The 13,118-nt window shown below is 45.2% G+C and overlaps 1 protein-coding gene across 7 annotated transcripts in view; it reads left to right on the forward strand.

Annotated features, from left to right (window-relative positions):
* The window catches only part of LOC106610235 (type II inositol 3,4-bisphosphate 4-phosphatase), a 188,340-nt gene that overhangs the window by 56,738 nt on the left and 118,484 nt on the right, over positions 1–13,118 (forward strand). For 2 of the 7 annotated variants that reach the window (XM_045722779.2, XM_045722780.2), the window contains exon 1: positions 10,961–11,621. The exons of the other annotated variants lie outside the window; for them this stretch is intronic. In XM_045722779.2, coding sequence (XP_045578735.1) covers positions 11,568–11,621 — 54 coding nt within the window. In that variant the 5' untranslated portion in view covers positions 10,961–11,567. Of the gene's footprint in view, positions 1–10,960; positions 11,622–13,118 lie in introns of those variants that run through there. 7 annotated transcript variants of the gene reach the window in all.

A 13,118-nucleotide genomic window follows, 5' to 3' on the forward strand; every position in this document is an offset into this window, starting at 1 on the left:
GTCTGTCTGTCTGTCCTCCTTGTCTCTGTGGGGATACTGTCTGTCTGTCTGTCTGTCTGTCTGTCTGTCTGTCTGTCTGTCTGTCTGTCTGTCTGTCTCTCCTCCTTGTCTCTGTGGGGATACTGTCTGTCTGTCTCTCCTCCTTGTCCCTGTGGGGATACTGTCTCTGTCTGTCTCTCCTCCTTGTCTCTGTGGGGATACTGTCTGTCTGTCTCTCCTCTTTGTCCCTGTGGGGATACTGTCTGTCTGTCTCTCCTCCTTGTCTCTGTGGGGATACTGTCTGTCTGTCTCTCCTCCTTGTCCCTGTGGGGATACTGTCTGTCTGTCTGTCTCCTCCTTGTCCCTGTGGGCATACTGTCTGTCTGTCTGTCTGTCTGTCTGTCTGTCTGTCTGTCTGTCTGTCTGTCTGTCTGTCTGTCTGTCTGTCTGTCTGTCGCTGTCTGTCTGTCTCTCCTCCTTGTCTCTGTGGGGATACTGTCTGTCTGTCTCTCCTCCTTGTCCCTGTGGGGATACTGTCTGTCTGTCTGTCTCCTCCTTGTCCCTGTGGGGATACTGTCTGTCTGTCTGTCTGTCTGTCTGTCTGTCTGTCTGTCTGTCTGTCTGTCTGTCTGTCTGTCCTCCTTGTCTCTGTGGGGATACTGTCTGTCTGTCTGTCTGTCTGTCTGTCTGTCTGTCTGTCTGTCTGTCTGTCTGTCTGTCTGTCTGTCTGTCTGTCTGTCTGTCTCTCCTCCTTGTCTCTGTGGGGATACTGTCTGTCTGTCTCTCCTCCTTGTCCCTGTGGGGATACTGTCTCTGTCTGTCTCTCCTCCTTGTCTCTGTGGGGATACTGTCTGTCTGTCTCTCCTCTTTGTCCCTGTGGGGATACTGTCTGTATGTCTCTCCTTGTCGCTGTGGGAATACTCTCTGTCTGTCTCTCCTCCTTGTCCCTGTGGGGATACTGTCTGTCTGTCTGTCTGTCTGTCTGTCTGTCTGTCTGTCTGTCTGTCTGTCTGTCTGTCTGTCTGTCTGTCTGTCTGTCTGTCTGTCTGTCTGTCTGTCTGTGTCCCTGTGTGGGTTCTGTCTGTCTGTCTCTCAGGCAGCATGTGTCTAGGGGAGGCATGTCAGAGTGTTGTTGAGTATCAATGTGTGAGAGACCAGACCACTCATCACTGAGAGCGACTCGAAACCAGAAACCTTGTCATTCCCACACCCCGTCAAAAACCCCTCCCAGCTAAACCTCTCCCAATCTCCTCAAGCTGGGATTTGTCTAGATCAATTTCATAATTCATTTTTCATTTGGAAATGTAATTATTATCTCTCACCATCCTCCCATCCTCCCATCCTCCCGTCATATCCCTGATTGTTACAGCCATCACCTGCAGTAGCAGATTATCAGCCAAATGAATTACCGGGTCACAGGTGAATTAAACGGTTGGCTGACTCCAATCATTCCCTGGGAAAAGTAGCTTAGCTTAAGTTTGTTTTTTAAGGAAGGAGAGTCTTGCAGAAAATCAGCTTTCCCTTTCTGCCTGATTCCCGCCTTTTCTGTGAGGTAATGGCTTCCTTTGAGAGAGACGGGATGGAAAGTGCTGATGCGGGTTAGCAGCGTGTGACGACGGCTATTTTCTGTGGTTAACCAAGCTCCTGAAGAGCTTGCCGTGTGTGTGTGTGTGTGTGTGTGTTAGTGTGAGAACATGAGCATGCGTGGGTGAGTGTGTGTACCTGCTTCTGTGTAGTGTGTGTGCCTGTTTGCATGCAATAGAGACGCATTGCTTGTAGAACAGTGGTTTATGGAAGCACACAGACACAGTCTGCGAGGTGTTTTTGAAGGACGTAAAGCAAACCGTCCATGAAGCGATGGCGGCCATTTTCCCCCTTCCCTTTCAATAGAAACCTCTCATATGATATTTCCCACATGGACAACCACAGCCGAGTTTGTAGCTGGGTCATTTCACAAAATGACTCCCTTTTGCGTCTCTTTGATATTTTATGTAGAAATTGTCCACCAATATTGCGTTTTAAAAGCCTGTTATATTAAATGAAGTGCGCTTTAATTTACGGTAGACCGCATGGAAAATTCAATACATTTTAAATTCTGCCCTGTCCCTAAATGTCCCTCTGTCCCTTTTAACCCACTAAACCCCAGCATTTCTCCAAGTCCTTGTAGCTTTGTTCTTATCTGCATGCAAATGGCGGGCTTAATAGTGCAATAACTTTTGTATTTTCCAGTCCGTTCTCTCTTTTATTTCTTCTTTTTTCTTCCTTTCTTTCAAAGAAAGACTTGAAAGCGAATGAGAGCAACAGACTAGGATAGTTGTGTCCTTGTAGCTTTGTTGTCGGTTGATGTTAGTCTCTCTGCACCCTCTTTGACTTTTGGGAGGTTTTAACCCAGTTATCCCAAGAATTTCTCCCAAGTTTTCACCATCATTGTAAAGCCCTAGTTATTTCATTGATCTGACAAAGTCATTTCAAATTTGTCACATGTGCCAAATACAAGTACACCTTAGAGTGAAATGCTTAATTACAAGACCTTAACCAACAATGCAGTTAAAAAAAAATTCAAGTAACAAATAATTAAAGAGCAGCAGTAAAATAACAATAGCGAGGCTATATACAGATGGTACCGGTACAGAGTCAATATGCGGGGCCACCACTTAGTCGAGGTAATTGAGATAATATGTACATACAGGTACGTGTAGAGTTATTAAAGTGACTATGCATAGATAATAATAGAGAGTAGCAGGAGCGTAAAAGGGGGGTAATTCATGTGATTAGTGATTCATTTTCAGAAGAAAAAATTACTTCTCCTTCATTTTAAGGTCAACCCTTGTTACGTGAACTGAACTCTCATAATATGGTCAACCTATTCCTTTTAAAATATTTCTTTCAAAAACCTTCGGCATCTAATAGTCAAATCATAGTGTAAAGCAGGTGAGCTGGTTCTACTCTTGTTGGCTGTTTTGTGGTGGAAAACTGAGTGGACGAGCATAACACATCAACCCTGTTACCCATAGACAGGTAAAACATTTTTTTTAACAATTTTTTAAAAGTTGGAGGTTCGTGATCTTTTTTTAACCTTGTGGAAGATCTGTCGATGTGCCGTTGAGCAGGGCGTTGACCCTGGTTGCTCCCGTGGGTCACTAGATGGGAGTCTATTAGATGACTAAATGTAATGTACATGTTGAGCGGCTTCACTGCAGGTAGATTGTCTGTTTTTCATATTCAATAAAAAAAAATAAAAAAATTGTAATAAAATAGTGTCTTTGGAAAGTGTTCAGACCCCTTGACTTTTTCCACATTTTGTTACGTTACAGCCTTATTCTAAAATGTATTAAATAAATAAAAATCCTCACTAATCTACACACAATACTCCATAATGACATAGTGAAAACAGGTTTTTAGAATTTTTTGCAAATGTATTAAAAACAAAAACCAGATACTTTATTTACATAATTATTCAGACCCTTTGCGATGAAACTATAAATTGAGCTCAGGTCCATCCTGTTTCCATTGATCATCCTTGAGATGTTTTTACAGCTTGATTGGAATCCACCTGTGGTAAATTCAATTGGTTGGACATGATTTGGAAAGGCACTAACCTGTCTATATAAGGTCCCACAGTTGGCAGTGCATGTCAGAGAAAAAAAACAAGCCATTAGGTCGAAGGAATTGTCCGTAAAGCTCAGAGACAGGATTGTGTAGAGGCATAGATCTGGGGAAGGGTACCAAAACATTTCTGCAGCATTGAAGGTGGCCTCCATCATTCTTAATTGGAATAAGTTTGGAACCACCAAGATTCTTCCTAGAGCTGGCCGACCGGCCAAACTGACCAATTGGGGGAGAAGTTCCTTGGTCAGGTAGGTGAACAAGAACCCGATGGTCACTCTGACAGAGCTCTAGAGTTTCTTTGGAGATGGAAGAATCTTCCAGAAGGACAACCATCTCTGTAGCACTCCAGCAATCAGGCCTTTATGGTACAGTGGCCAGAAAGAAGCCACTCCTCAGTAAAAGGCACATGACAGCCCACTTGGAGTTTGCCAAAAGGCACCAAAAGTCTCAGACCATGAGAAACAAGATTATCTTGATTGATGAAATCAAGATTGAACTCTTTGGCCTGAATGCCAAGGATCACGTCTGGAGGAAACCTGGTCCCATCCCAACGGTGAAGCATGGTGGTGGCAGCATCATGCTGTGGGGATGTTTTTCAACAGCAGGGACTGAGAGACTAGTCAGGATTTGAGGGAAAGATGAACAGAGCAAAGTACAGAGATATCCTTGATGAAATCCTGCTCCAGAGCGCTCATGACCTCATACTGGGGTGAAGGTTCACCTTCCAACAGGAAAATGACCCTAAGCACACAGCCAAGACAACGCAGGAGTGGCTGCGGGACAAGTCTCTGAATGTCCTTGAGTGGCCCAGCCAGAGTCCAGACTTGAACCCGATCTAACATCTCTGGAGAGACCTGAAAATAGCTGTGCAGCAACGCTCGCCATCCAACCTGACAGAGCTTGAGAGGATCGACAGAGAAGAATGGAAGAAACTCCCCAAATAAAGGTGTGCCAACCTTGAAGCGTCATACCCAAGAAGACTCGAGGCTGTAATCGCTGCCAAAGGTTCTTCAACAAAGTATTGAGTAAAGGTTCTGAATACCTATGTAAATGTTATATTTATAAGCAAACATTTCTATGTTTCGGCTATTCTAACATTTGGGCTATGAAAAGCCAACTGACATTTACTCCTGAGGTGCTGACCTGTTGCACCCTCGACAACCACTGTGATTATTATTATTTGGCCCTGCTGGTCATCTATGTCTTCCCTGTAACGCACAGCGCTGAGATTGCCTGCAATGACAACAAGCTCAATCCGATGATGCTGTGACACACCGCCCCAGACCATGACTGACCCTCCACCTCCAAATCGATCCCGCTCCAGAGTATAGGCCTCTGTGTAATGCTCATTCCTTCGACGATAAACACGAATCCGACCATCACCCCTGGTGAGACAAAACTGTGCCTCATCAGTGAAGAGCACTTTTTGCCAGTTCTGTCTGGTCCAGCGACGGTGGGTTGTTGCCAGTGATGTCTGGTGAGGACCTGCCTTACAACAGGCCTACAAGCCCTCAGTTCAGCCTCTCTCAGCCTATTGCGGACAGTCTGAGCACTGATGGAGAGATTGTGCATTCCTGGTGTACCTCGGGCAGTTGTTGTTGGCATCCTGTGCCTGTCCCACAGGTGTGATGTTCGGATGTACCGAGCCTGTGCAGGTGTTGTTACATGTGGTCTGCCACTGCGAGGACGATCAGCTGTCCGTCATGTCTCCCTGTAGCGCTGTCTTATGCGTCTCGCAGTACGGACATTGCAATTTATTGCCCTGGCCACATCTGCAGTCCTCATGCCTCCTTGCAGCATGCCTAAGGCACGTTCACGCAGATGAGCAGGGACCCTGGGCATCTTTATTTTGCTGTTTTTCAGAGTCGGTAGAAAGGCCTCTTTAGTGTCCTAAGTTTTCAGAACTGTGACCTTAATTGCCTACCGTCTGTAAGCTGTTAGTGTCTTAACGACTGTTCCACAGGTGCATGTTCATTAATTGTTTATGGTTCATTGAACAAGCATGGGAAACAGTGTTTAAACCCTTTACAATGAAGATCTGTGAAGTTATTTGGATTTTTACAAATTATCTTTGAAAGACAGTGTGTGTGTGTATGTATGTATGTATGTATGTATGTATGTATGTATGTATGTATGTATGTATGTATGTATGTATGTATGTATGTATGTATGTATGTATGTACACACACACATACACACATCCACACACACACACACACACATACATACACACACGCACACACTACCATTCAAAAGTTTGGGGTCACTTAGAAATGTCCATGTTTTTGAAAGAAAACCACGTTTTTTTGGTCCATTAAAATAACATCAAATTGATCGGAAGTACAATGTAGATATTGTTAATGTTGTAAATTACTATTGTAGCTGGAAACGGCTGATTTCTTTTATGGAATATCTACATAGGCGTACAGAGGCCCATTATCAGCAACCATCACTCCTGTGTTCCAATGGCACGTTGTGTTAGCTAATCCAAGTTTATCATTTTAAAAGGCTAATTGATCATTAGAAAACCCATTTGCAATTGTGCTAGCACAGCTGAAAACTGTTGTACTGATTAAAGAAGCAATAAAATTGGCCTTCTTTTAGACTAGTTGAGTATCTGGAGCATCAGCATTTGTGGGTTTCGATTACAGGCTCAAGATGGCCAGAAACAAAGAACTTTCTTCTGAAACTCGTCAATCTATTCTTGTTCTGAGAAATGAAGGCTATTCCATGCGAGAAATTGCCAAGAAACTGAAGATCTCGTACAACGCTGTGTACTACTCCCTTCAGAGAATAGCACAAACTGGCTCTAACCAGAATAGAAAGCGTGGGAGGCCCCGGTGCACAACTTAGGCGTCTGTTTGAGAAACAGATGCCTCACAAGTCCTCAACTGGGAGCTTCATTAAATAGCATCCCGGAGTCGCCTCTTCACTGTTGACGTTGAGACTGGTGTTTTGCGGGTACTATTTAATGAAGCTGCTAAACTTGGATTAGCTAACACAACAAGCCATTGGAACACAGGAGTGATGGTTGCTGATAATGGGCCTCTGTACGCTTATATAGATATCCCATAAAAAATCTGCCGTTTCCAGCTACAATCGTCATTTACAACATTAACAATGTCTACACTATATTTCTGATCAATTTGATGTTATTTTAATGGCTAAAAAATGTGCTTTTCTTTCAAAAACAAGGACATTTCTAAGTGACCCCAAACTTTGAACGGTAGTGTATGTATGTGTATATATATATTACTTCTTGCATTCAATTGTCCCTGCCTGTTACACACAACCCACTTCCATTCCCCCTGTCGTAAGGGGATTTATGGCTGATTTTAAGATGAAATCCTCAAACCTGTTACTTTATCTGGCACATACTGTAATCATTTTTTTTGTTTAGCCTTTTGAGATGGGAAAACATGTTTTTTATTAAACTGAACATGTGCTCTTCATGACAGAATGTTTAAATTAGGTGAAATAATAAATTCAATTTCGTGGGATGACCCAGCTAAGTTCATCTACAAGCGAATGAAGGGTTTAATAGCGTAATACCTTTTGTCTTTTCCAGCCCATTCTCTCATTTATCGCTTCCCTTTTCTTCCTGTCTTTTAAAGGGGGATTTGAGAACGATGGAGTAGTGGCGTGGACTCCTTGTAGCTTTGTTGTCGGTTGATATTTGAGCATATTGAATGATGTGTTAATCAGAAATCTGCTGACATCATTTCCTCCTGGCGGGGTCTCTTGGGGATGGGAGGCCATTAAACATCTCAAAGCGTCATTTTCCCCTCAGGAAGTACAAGTGTATTTGTTTTGATCTTATCTTTGCATTTTTGAAGAGCTCTCTACTAATGCACTATTCATGAGACGACGACGACAACAACAAAAAGGTTCCATTTTCTGGAAATGTATTCATGTTTTATCTCCGTACTCACCAAGGACGAATTCTACTTCCACATAAGTAGCATATTTAGTTCAAAAGAGCCTCTTGTTGGTGTTGTTAACATTGACTGGCAAATACGCCGTTTAGGCAACCGATCCGAGACAACAGAGCTAACAACAATAGCTAGCGGCTATGCGTCCTATCCCCTCTCCCCTGTATTCTCCTGTTTACAAAGTCAAGGTAGAGCGCGATGTCTCCATTTGCCATGCTGCACAGAGTACCATTACAATACCCCATGGGAACATAACAGAATGGATGTGTTAGGAAGTAAAACTCCCACACAATGAGAGTGTGCTGCTGGAGACATTTCGCTTGGTTACTGTGTGCCTACAGCCTAGCTGGGTGAGCACACACAGGCACACAGATACTGCAATTAGACAGGCAGGCCAATTCTGTTTAATTTTCACTGATTTGTCTTTTGACCAATCGGATCAGCTCTTTAAAAGATCTGATTTGAAGTAGATCTGATGTGATTGCTCAAAAGACCAATTAGTGGAGAAACAAATATCAGAATTGGACTGCCTGTGTAAACGCAGCTAGACACTCACTCACACACACACACTCACACACACACACTCACACACACACACACACACACACACTTGTGTTAAACCCCTAGAGAGCAGCTGTGTGTTCTGATGTGATGGCCTGCAGTCTGATGTACTAAAGGCCGCCCTCACAGTGACCACAGTAATGATGCTATTAATTGCTAGCTCTGAGCTACTCTGCACACACACAAACACACACACACACACCGCTCTCAAGGCCAATCCGCAGTTACTGGTATGAGTGTGAATCAGAAGCGCTATGGGTATCCCCACTGTCAACACACACACACTGTCTCACACACATACACACCCACTGTTAAAATCCCCGTAACACACACTCAGTCAGATCACAGACATCGCTTCAAACACACACCTTGCTCAAATACCCCTTCCCCGGGCCCCACCTGCACACACCCACACATACTGCCCCTAACGTCCCACCTGCACACACCCACACATACTGCCCCTAACGTCCCAAATCACACACCCACACATACTGCCCCTAACGTCCCACCTGCACACACCCACACATACTGCCCCTAACGTCCCACCTGCACACACCCACACATACTGCCCCTAACGTCCCACCTTCACACACCCACACATACTGCCCCTAACGTCCCAAATCACACACCCACACATACTGCCCCTAACGTCCCACCTGCACACACCCACACATACTGCCCCTAACGTCCCACCTGCACACACCCACACATACTGCCCCTAACGTCCCAAATCACACACCCACACATACTGCCCCTAACGTCCCAAATCACACACCCACACATACTGCCCCTAATGTCCCACCTTCACACACCCACACATACTGCCCCTAACGTCCCAAATCACACACCCACACATACTGCCCCTAATGTCCCACCTTCACACACCCACACATACTGCCCCTAACGTCCCAAATCACACACCCACACATACTGCCCCTAACGTCCCAAATCACACACCCACACATACTGGCCCTAACGTCCCACCTGCACACACCCACACATACTGCCCCTAACGTCCCAAATCACACACCCACACATACTGCCCCTAACATCCCAAATCACACACCCACACATACTGCCCCTAACATCCCAAATCACACACCCACACATACTTCCCCTAACATCCCAAATCACACACCCACACATACTGCCCCTAACATCCCACCTGCACACACCCACACATACTGCCCCTAACGTCCCAAATCACACACCCACACATACTGCCCCTAACGTCCCACCTGCACACACACCCACACATACTGCCCCTAACGTCCCAAATCACACACCCACACATACTGCCCCTAATGTCCCACCTTCACACACCCACACATACTGCCCCTAACGTCCCAAATCCCACACATACTGCCCCTAACGTCCCAAATCCCACACATACTGCCCCTAACGTCCCAAATCCCACACATACTGCCCCTAACGTCCCAAATCCCACACATACTGCCCCTAACGTCCCAAATCCCACACATACTGCCCCTAACGTCCCAAATCCCACACATACTACCCCTAACGTCCCAAATCCCACACATACTGCCCCTAACGTCCCAAATCCCACACATACTGCCCCTAACGTCCCAAATCCCACACATACTGCCCCTAACGTCCCAAATCACACACATACTGCCCCTAACGTCCCAAATCCCACACATACTGCCCCTAACATCCCAAATCCCACACATACTGCCCCTAACGTCCCAAATCCCACACATACTGCCCCTAACGTCCCAAATCCCACACATACTGCCCCTAACGTCCCAAATCCCACACATACTGCCCCTAACGTCCCACCTGCACACACCCACACATACTGCCCCTAACGTCCCACCTGCACACACCCACACATACTGCTCCTAACGTCCCAAATCCCACACATACTGCCCCTAACGTCCCAAATCCCACACATACTGCCCCTAACGTCCCAAATCACACAATGGAGAGTTAACAACCTGTATATTTTCTTGTTTGAGCCCTGGGCCTCAAACCACGGGATGTCCTATAGCTAGGTACAGTAATAGGTCAATCAATGTTCCTGCTACAGCAGCAAAATAATCCTGTAGCAACAGGAAATGTGAATTATTATGTGGATTTTAATTAATGGACATTTTTGGAAGGGGTTGATCGATGTTTTGTTCGGGAAAATAATCACGTCTGAAGCCTTTTTTTAACCTCAAGTACACTACAAGTTCTACTGCGACAGGGTGATCAAATACACTACAAGTTCTCCTGCGACAGGGTGATCAAATACACTACAAGTTCTCCTGCGACAGGGTGATCAAATACACTACAAGTTCTCCTGCGACAGGGTGATCAAATTAAGATCCATCTGTAGGTCCTCTTCAACATCGTATAGTGCTTCAACTGGTCGTGTGTGTGTGCGTGTGCGTGTGCGTGTGTGTGCGCGCGTGCGTGCGTAGGTTTGTGTTCATCACTCGAGGCCTATGTTTGTGAGATGATCCGATCATTTCAGACTGCGGTGAATCAGGCGATGGTTTCAGTTTTGTGAAAGACCATCCTGCACCGTCACTCATCTAGCCATCGGTTTCCACTTCAGCGACTGTGGTGAAAAAGCTTTCCAGAATAGAGCTTCTGCATCAGTTTAAACTATATTTGACTGGCCAGTTTAGCCGTGTGAGAGGAAGGCTTCTCTGTGAGAGGAAGATGTCTACGCAATGTGCTCAAACTGATAATGAAATGGAGAGTATCACTTCTCATGACGTCTCCTCTCGATAGAACACACACACACACAGTACTAGAGAAAAGGGAAGTTGTGCAACCACTGAGAAGGCTGGAGACTTGATAACAGTCTGATAAGGGCTCTTCTCACTTTCTCTCACCATTGAGGTGTGGGGCTGTGTACTGTAACACTTGGAAACTAAACCGTGCCATCCGCTGATAGTGACAGAGAAGACGGTATTCATCTGCACTTGTTTCAGTACTGGTGAAGCGTACGGTAGAATAGAGGATTTAGTATGGGAGTCCGAGTATGGGAGTTAGTGCTTTGGAATTGAATGGGGGAGTCAATGCATTGGAATTGAACGAAGGTCTATGTAGTGAAGTCTATAGACCTGTGTTGGCTGGGAGGCTTTACTGACTGTGAGGGGGAAAAAGGTCCTTTGCTTTTATCACCTCCTCTACAGTGGGATTAGCCATTAACTTTTATGGACTAGACTGGCCAGGGGGACGTCTAGAGGTGCTTTCGCCCCCACACAGAGCACCTAAGGCGGGCTGCGGTTACCAAGAGCTCAGCCTGTTTCTCACGTTTCAACCCCCTGGAGCTCTACTAGTAAGACAGGAATTGATTTGGACTGAAGTACGGTCTACTGGCAACTCTACTGTGCTTCCAGATCACCTGAAAGGTGTAAGGGATCCTAAAGGGAATCTTGGATACGCACAGTCTGCTTGGTGTGACTCTGTAAGTTGCACAAGTTAGCCTGCGACCCTACATGTTTGTCTGAGAGGTCAGGACTCAGCCACATGAACATGGCCCGTGCTTACTGCCCTTGTTTCCATGGCAGAAGAAGGACTGAGGTAAGAGAAGGTGGTTGGAGGGAGGGAGGGAGGGAGGGAGGGAGGGAGGGAGGGAGGGAGGGAGGGGTGACAGCATGGGAGAATAGGTGTCTTGGTTCAGGGCATGTGTGGACAGGCTGTGGAATGTGTGTGATTATTAGTGTGTGTGTGTGCGTGTGTGTGTCTATTGCTGTGTGCGTACTGTACATGCAGGAGCACATGTGCACATGTGTTTGCACAGTTGTAATCTGTCTGGACAGATCCCTTCCGTTCCTACAGCTCACCTGATTTATTGTGAAAATGTAGCCTGTAGCTCAGTTTCACTAGAGAAGAATCATTCTGTAGTATTGACCTCGGTGTGCTTCAGCAGCTAGCCTCTCTTTCTCCTATACCTCCAGCACTATGGATCTACTCCCTAACTGCCATTGAAGGGATCCTAAAAAAAGAGCGTCATTAATCACAATATACGTCTGTAGGTTATTTATTTTCCGCAGTGTACCTAGGGGTAACTTTCTTTCTTTCTTTCGCTCTGTCTGTCTGTCTGTGGAGTTTACATTGTCCCCGTTCCTGGCACACTGTAGACTGTTGTCCTTTTCTGACTCCTTCAGGAACTGGAGCCTCGGAGCAAAAGCATATTCCACCTGGTGCCAAGATTCTCCGTTGTGTTGTGTTTGGTTAAGGCAGATGATATGAGTTTCTTGTGCATTGAGGAGAGTGATAGCCTATGATTTTCTATGGGTCCATCTGCTTCTCTCTGTCATTGATGGTTTGTTAGTTAAACATGATGCTTTTGCCTTTTTAGATGTTTTTCTGTACACTCGGCTCCTAAACACAAGCTGTCAGGTAATCAACACCCAGAATGCATTGGTAATAACACAACATCATGACATTTGATTGGTTAATGCATTGCTGTAATAGACAGAATGGGGATAATATATGGGTATGTGGTCATAGTGGCTTTTCTGGCTGTAAAGATATGTTTCTGAAGATGGCTGTGGTCTAAGCATGGGCTTTAAAGATATGTTTCTGAAGATGGCTGTGGTCTAAGCATGGGCTTTAAAGATATGTTTCTGAAGATGGCTGTGGTCTAAGCATGGTGTCACGTCCTGGCCAGTATAAGGTTAATTGTTTTTGTAGTTTGGTCAGGACGTGGCAGAGGGTATTTGTTTTATGTGGTTCGGGGTGGTGTGTTTGTGTAAAGGGTGTTTGATTTAGTATTTCCGGGTTTTTGGTTGATGGTCTATGTGTTTGTATTCTATGGTTAGTCTGGTGTGTGTGTTTCTATGTTTGGTTAATTGGGGTTGGGACTCTCAGTTGAAGGCAGGTGTTGTCTATCTGCCTTTGATTGAGAGTCCCATATATTAGGGTGTGTTTGTGTGTGTGATTTGTGGGTGATTGTTCTGTGTTGAGCTTTGCTTTGCCAGACTGTTTGTTAGTTGTTCGTTTTTTCGGTTTTGTTATGTTGTATGTTCATTTTTGAAGATAATTAAAAATCAAGATGAGCATTCACGTACCTGC

This window comes from Salmo salar, chromosome 08 (assembly GCF_965601325.2).
Source record: "Salmo salar chromosome 08, fSalSal1, whole genome shotgun sequence".
Taxonomy (NCBI): domain Eukaryota; kingdom Metazoa; phylum Chordata; class Actinopteri; order Salmoniformes; family Salmonidae; genus Salmo; species Salmo salar.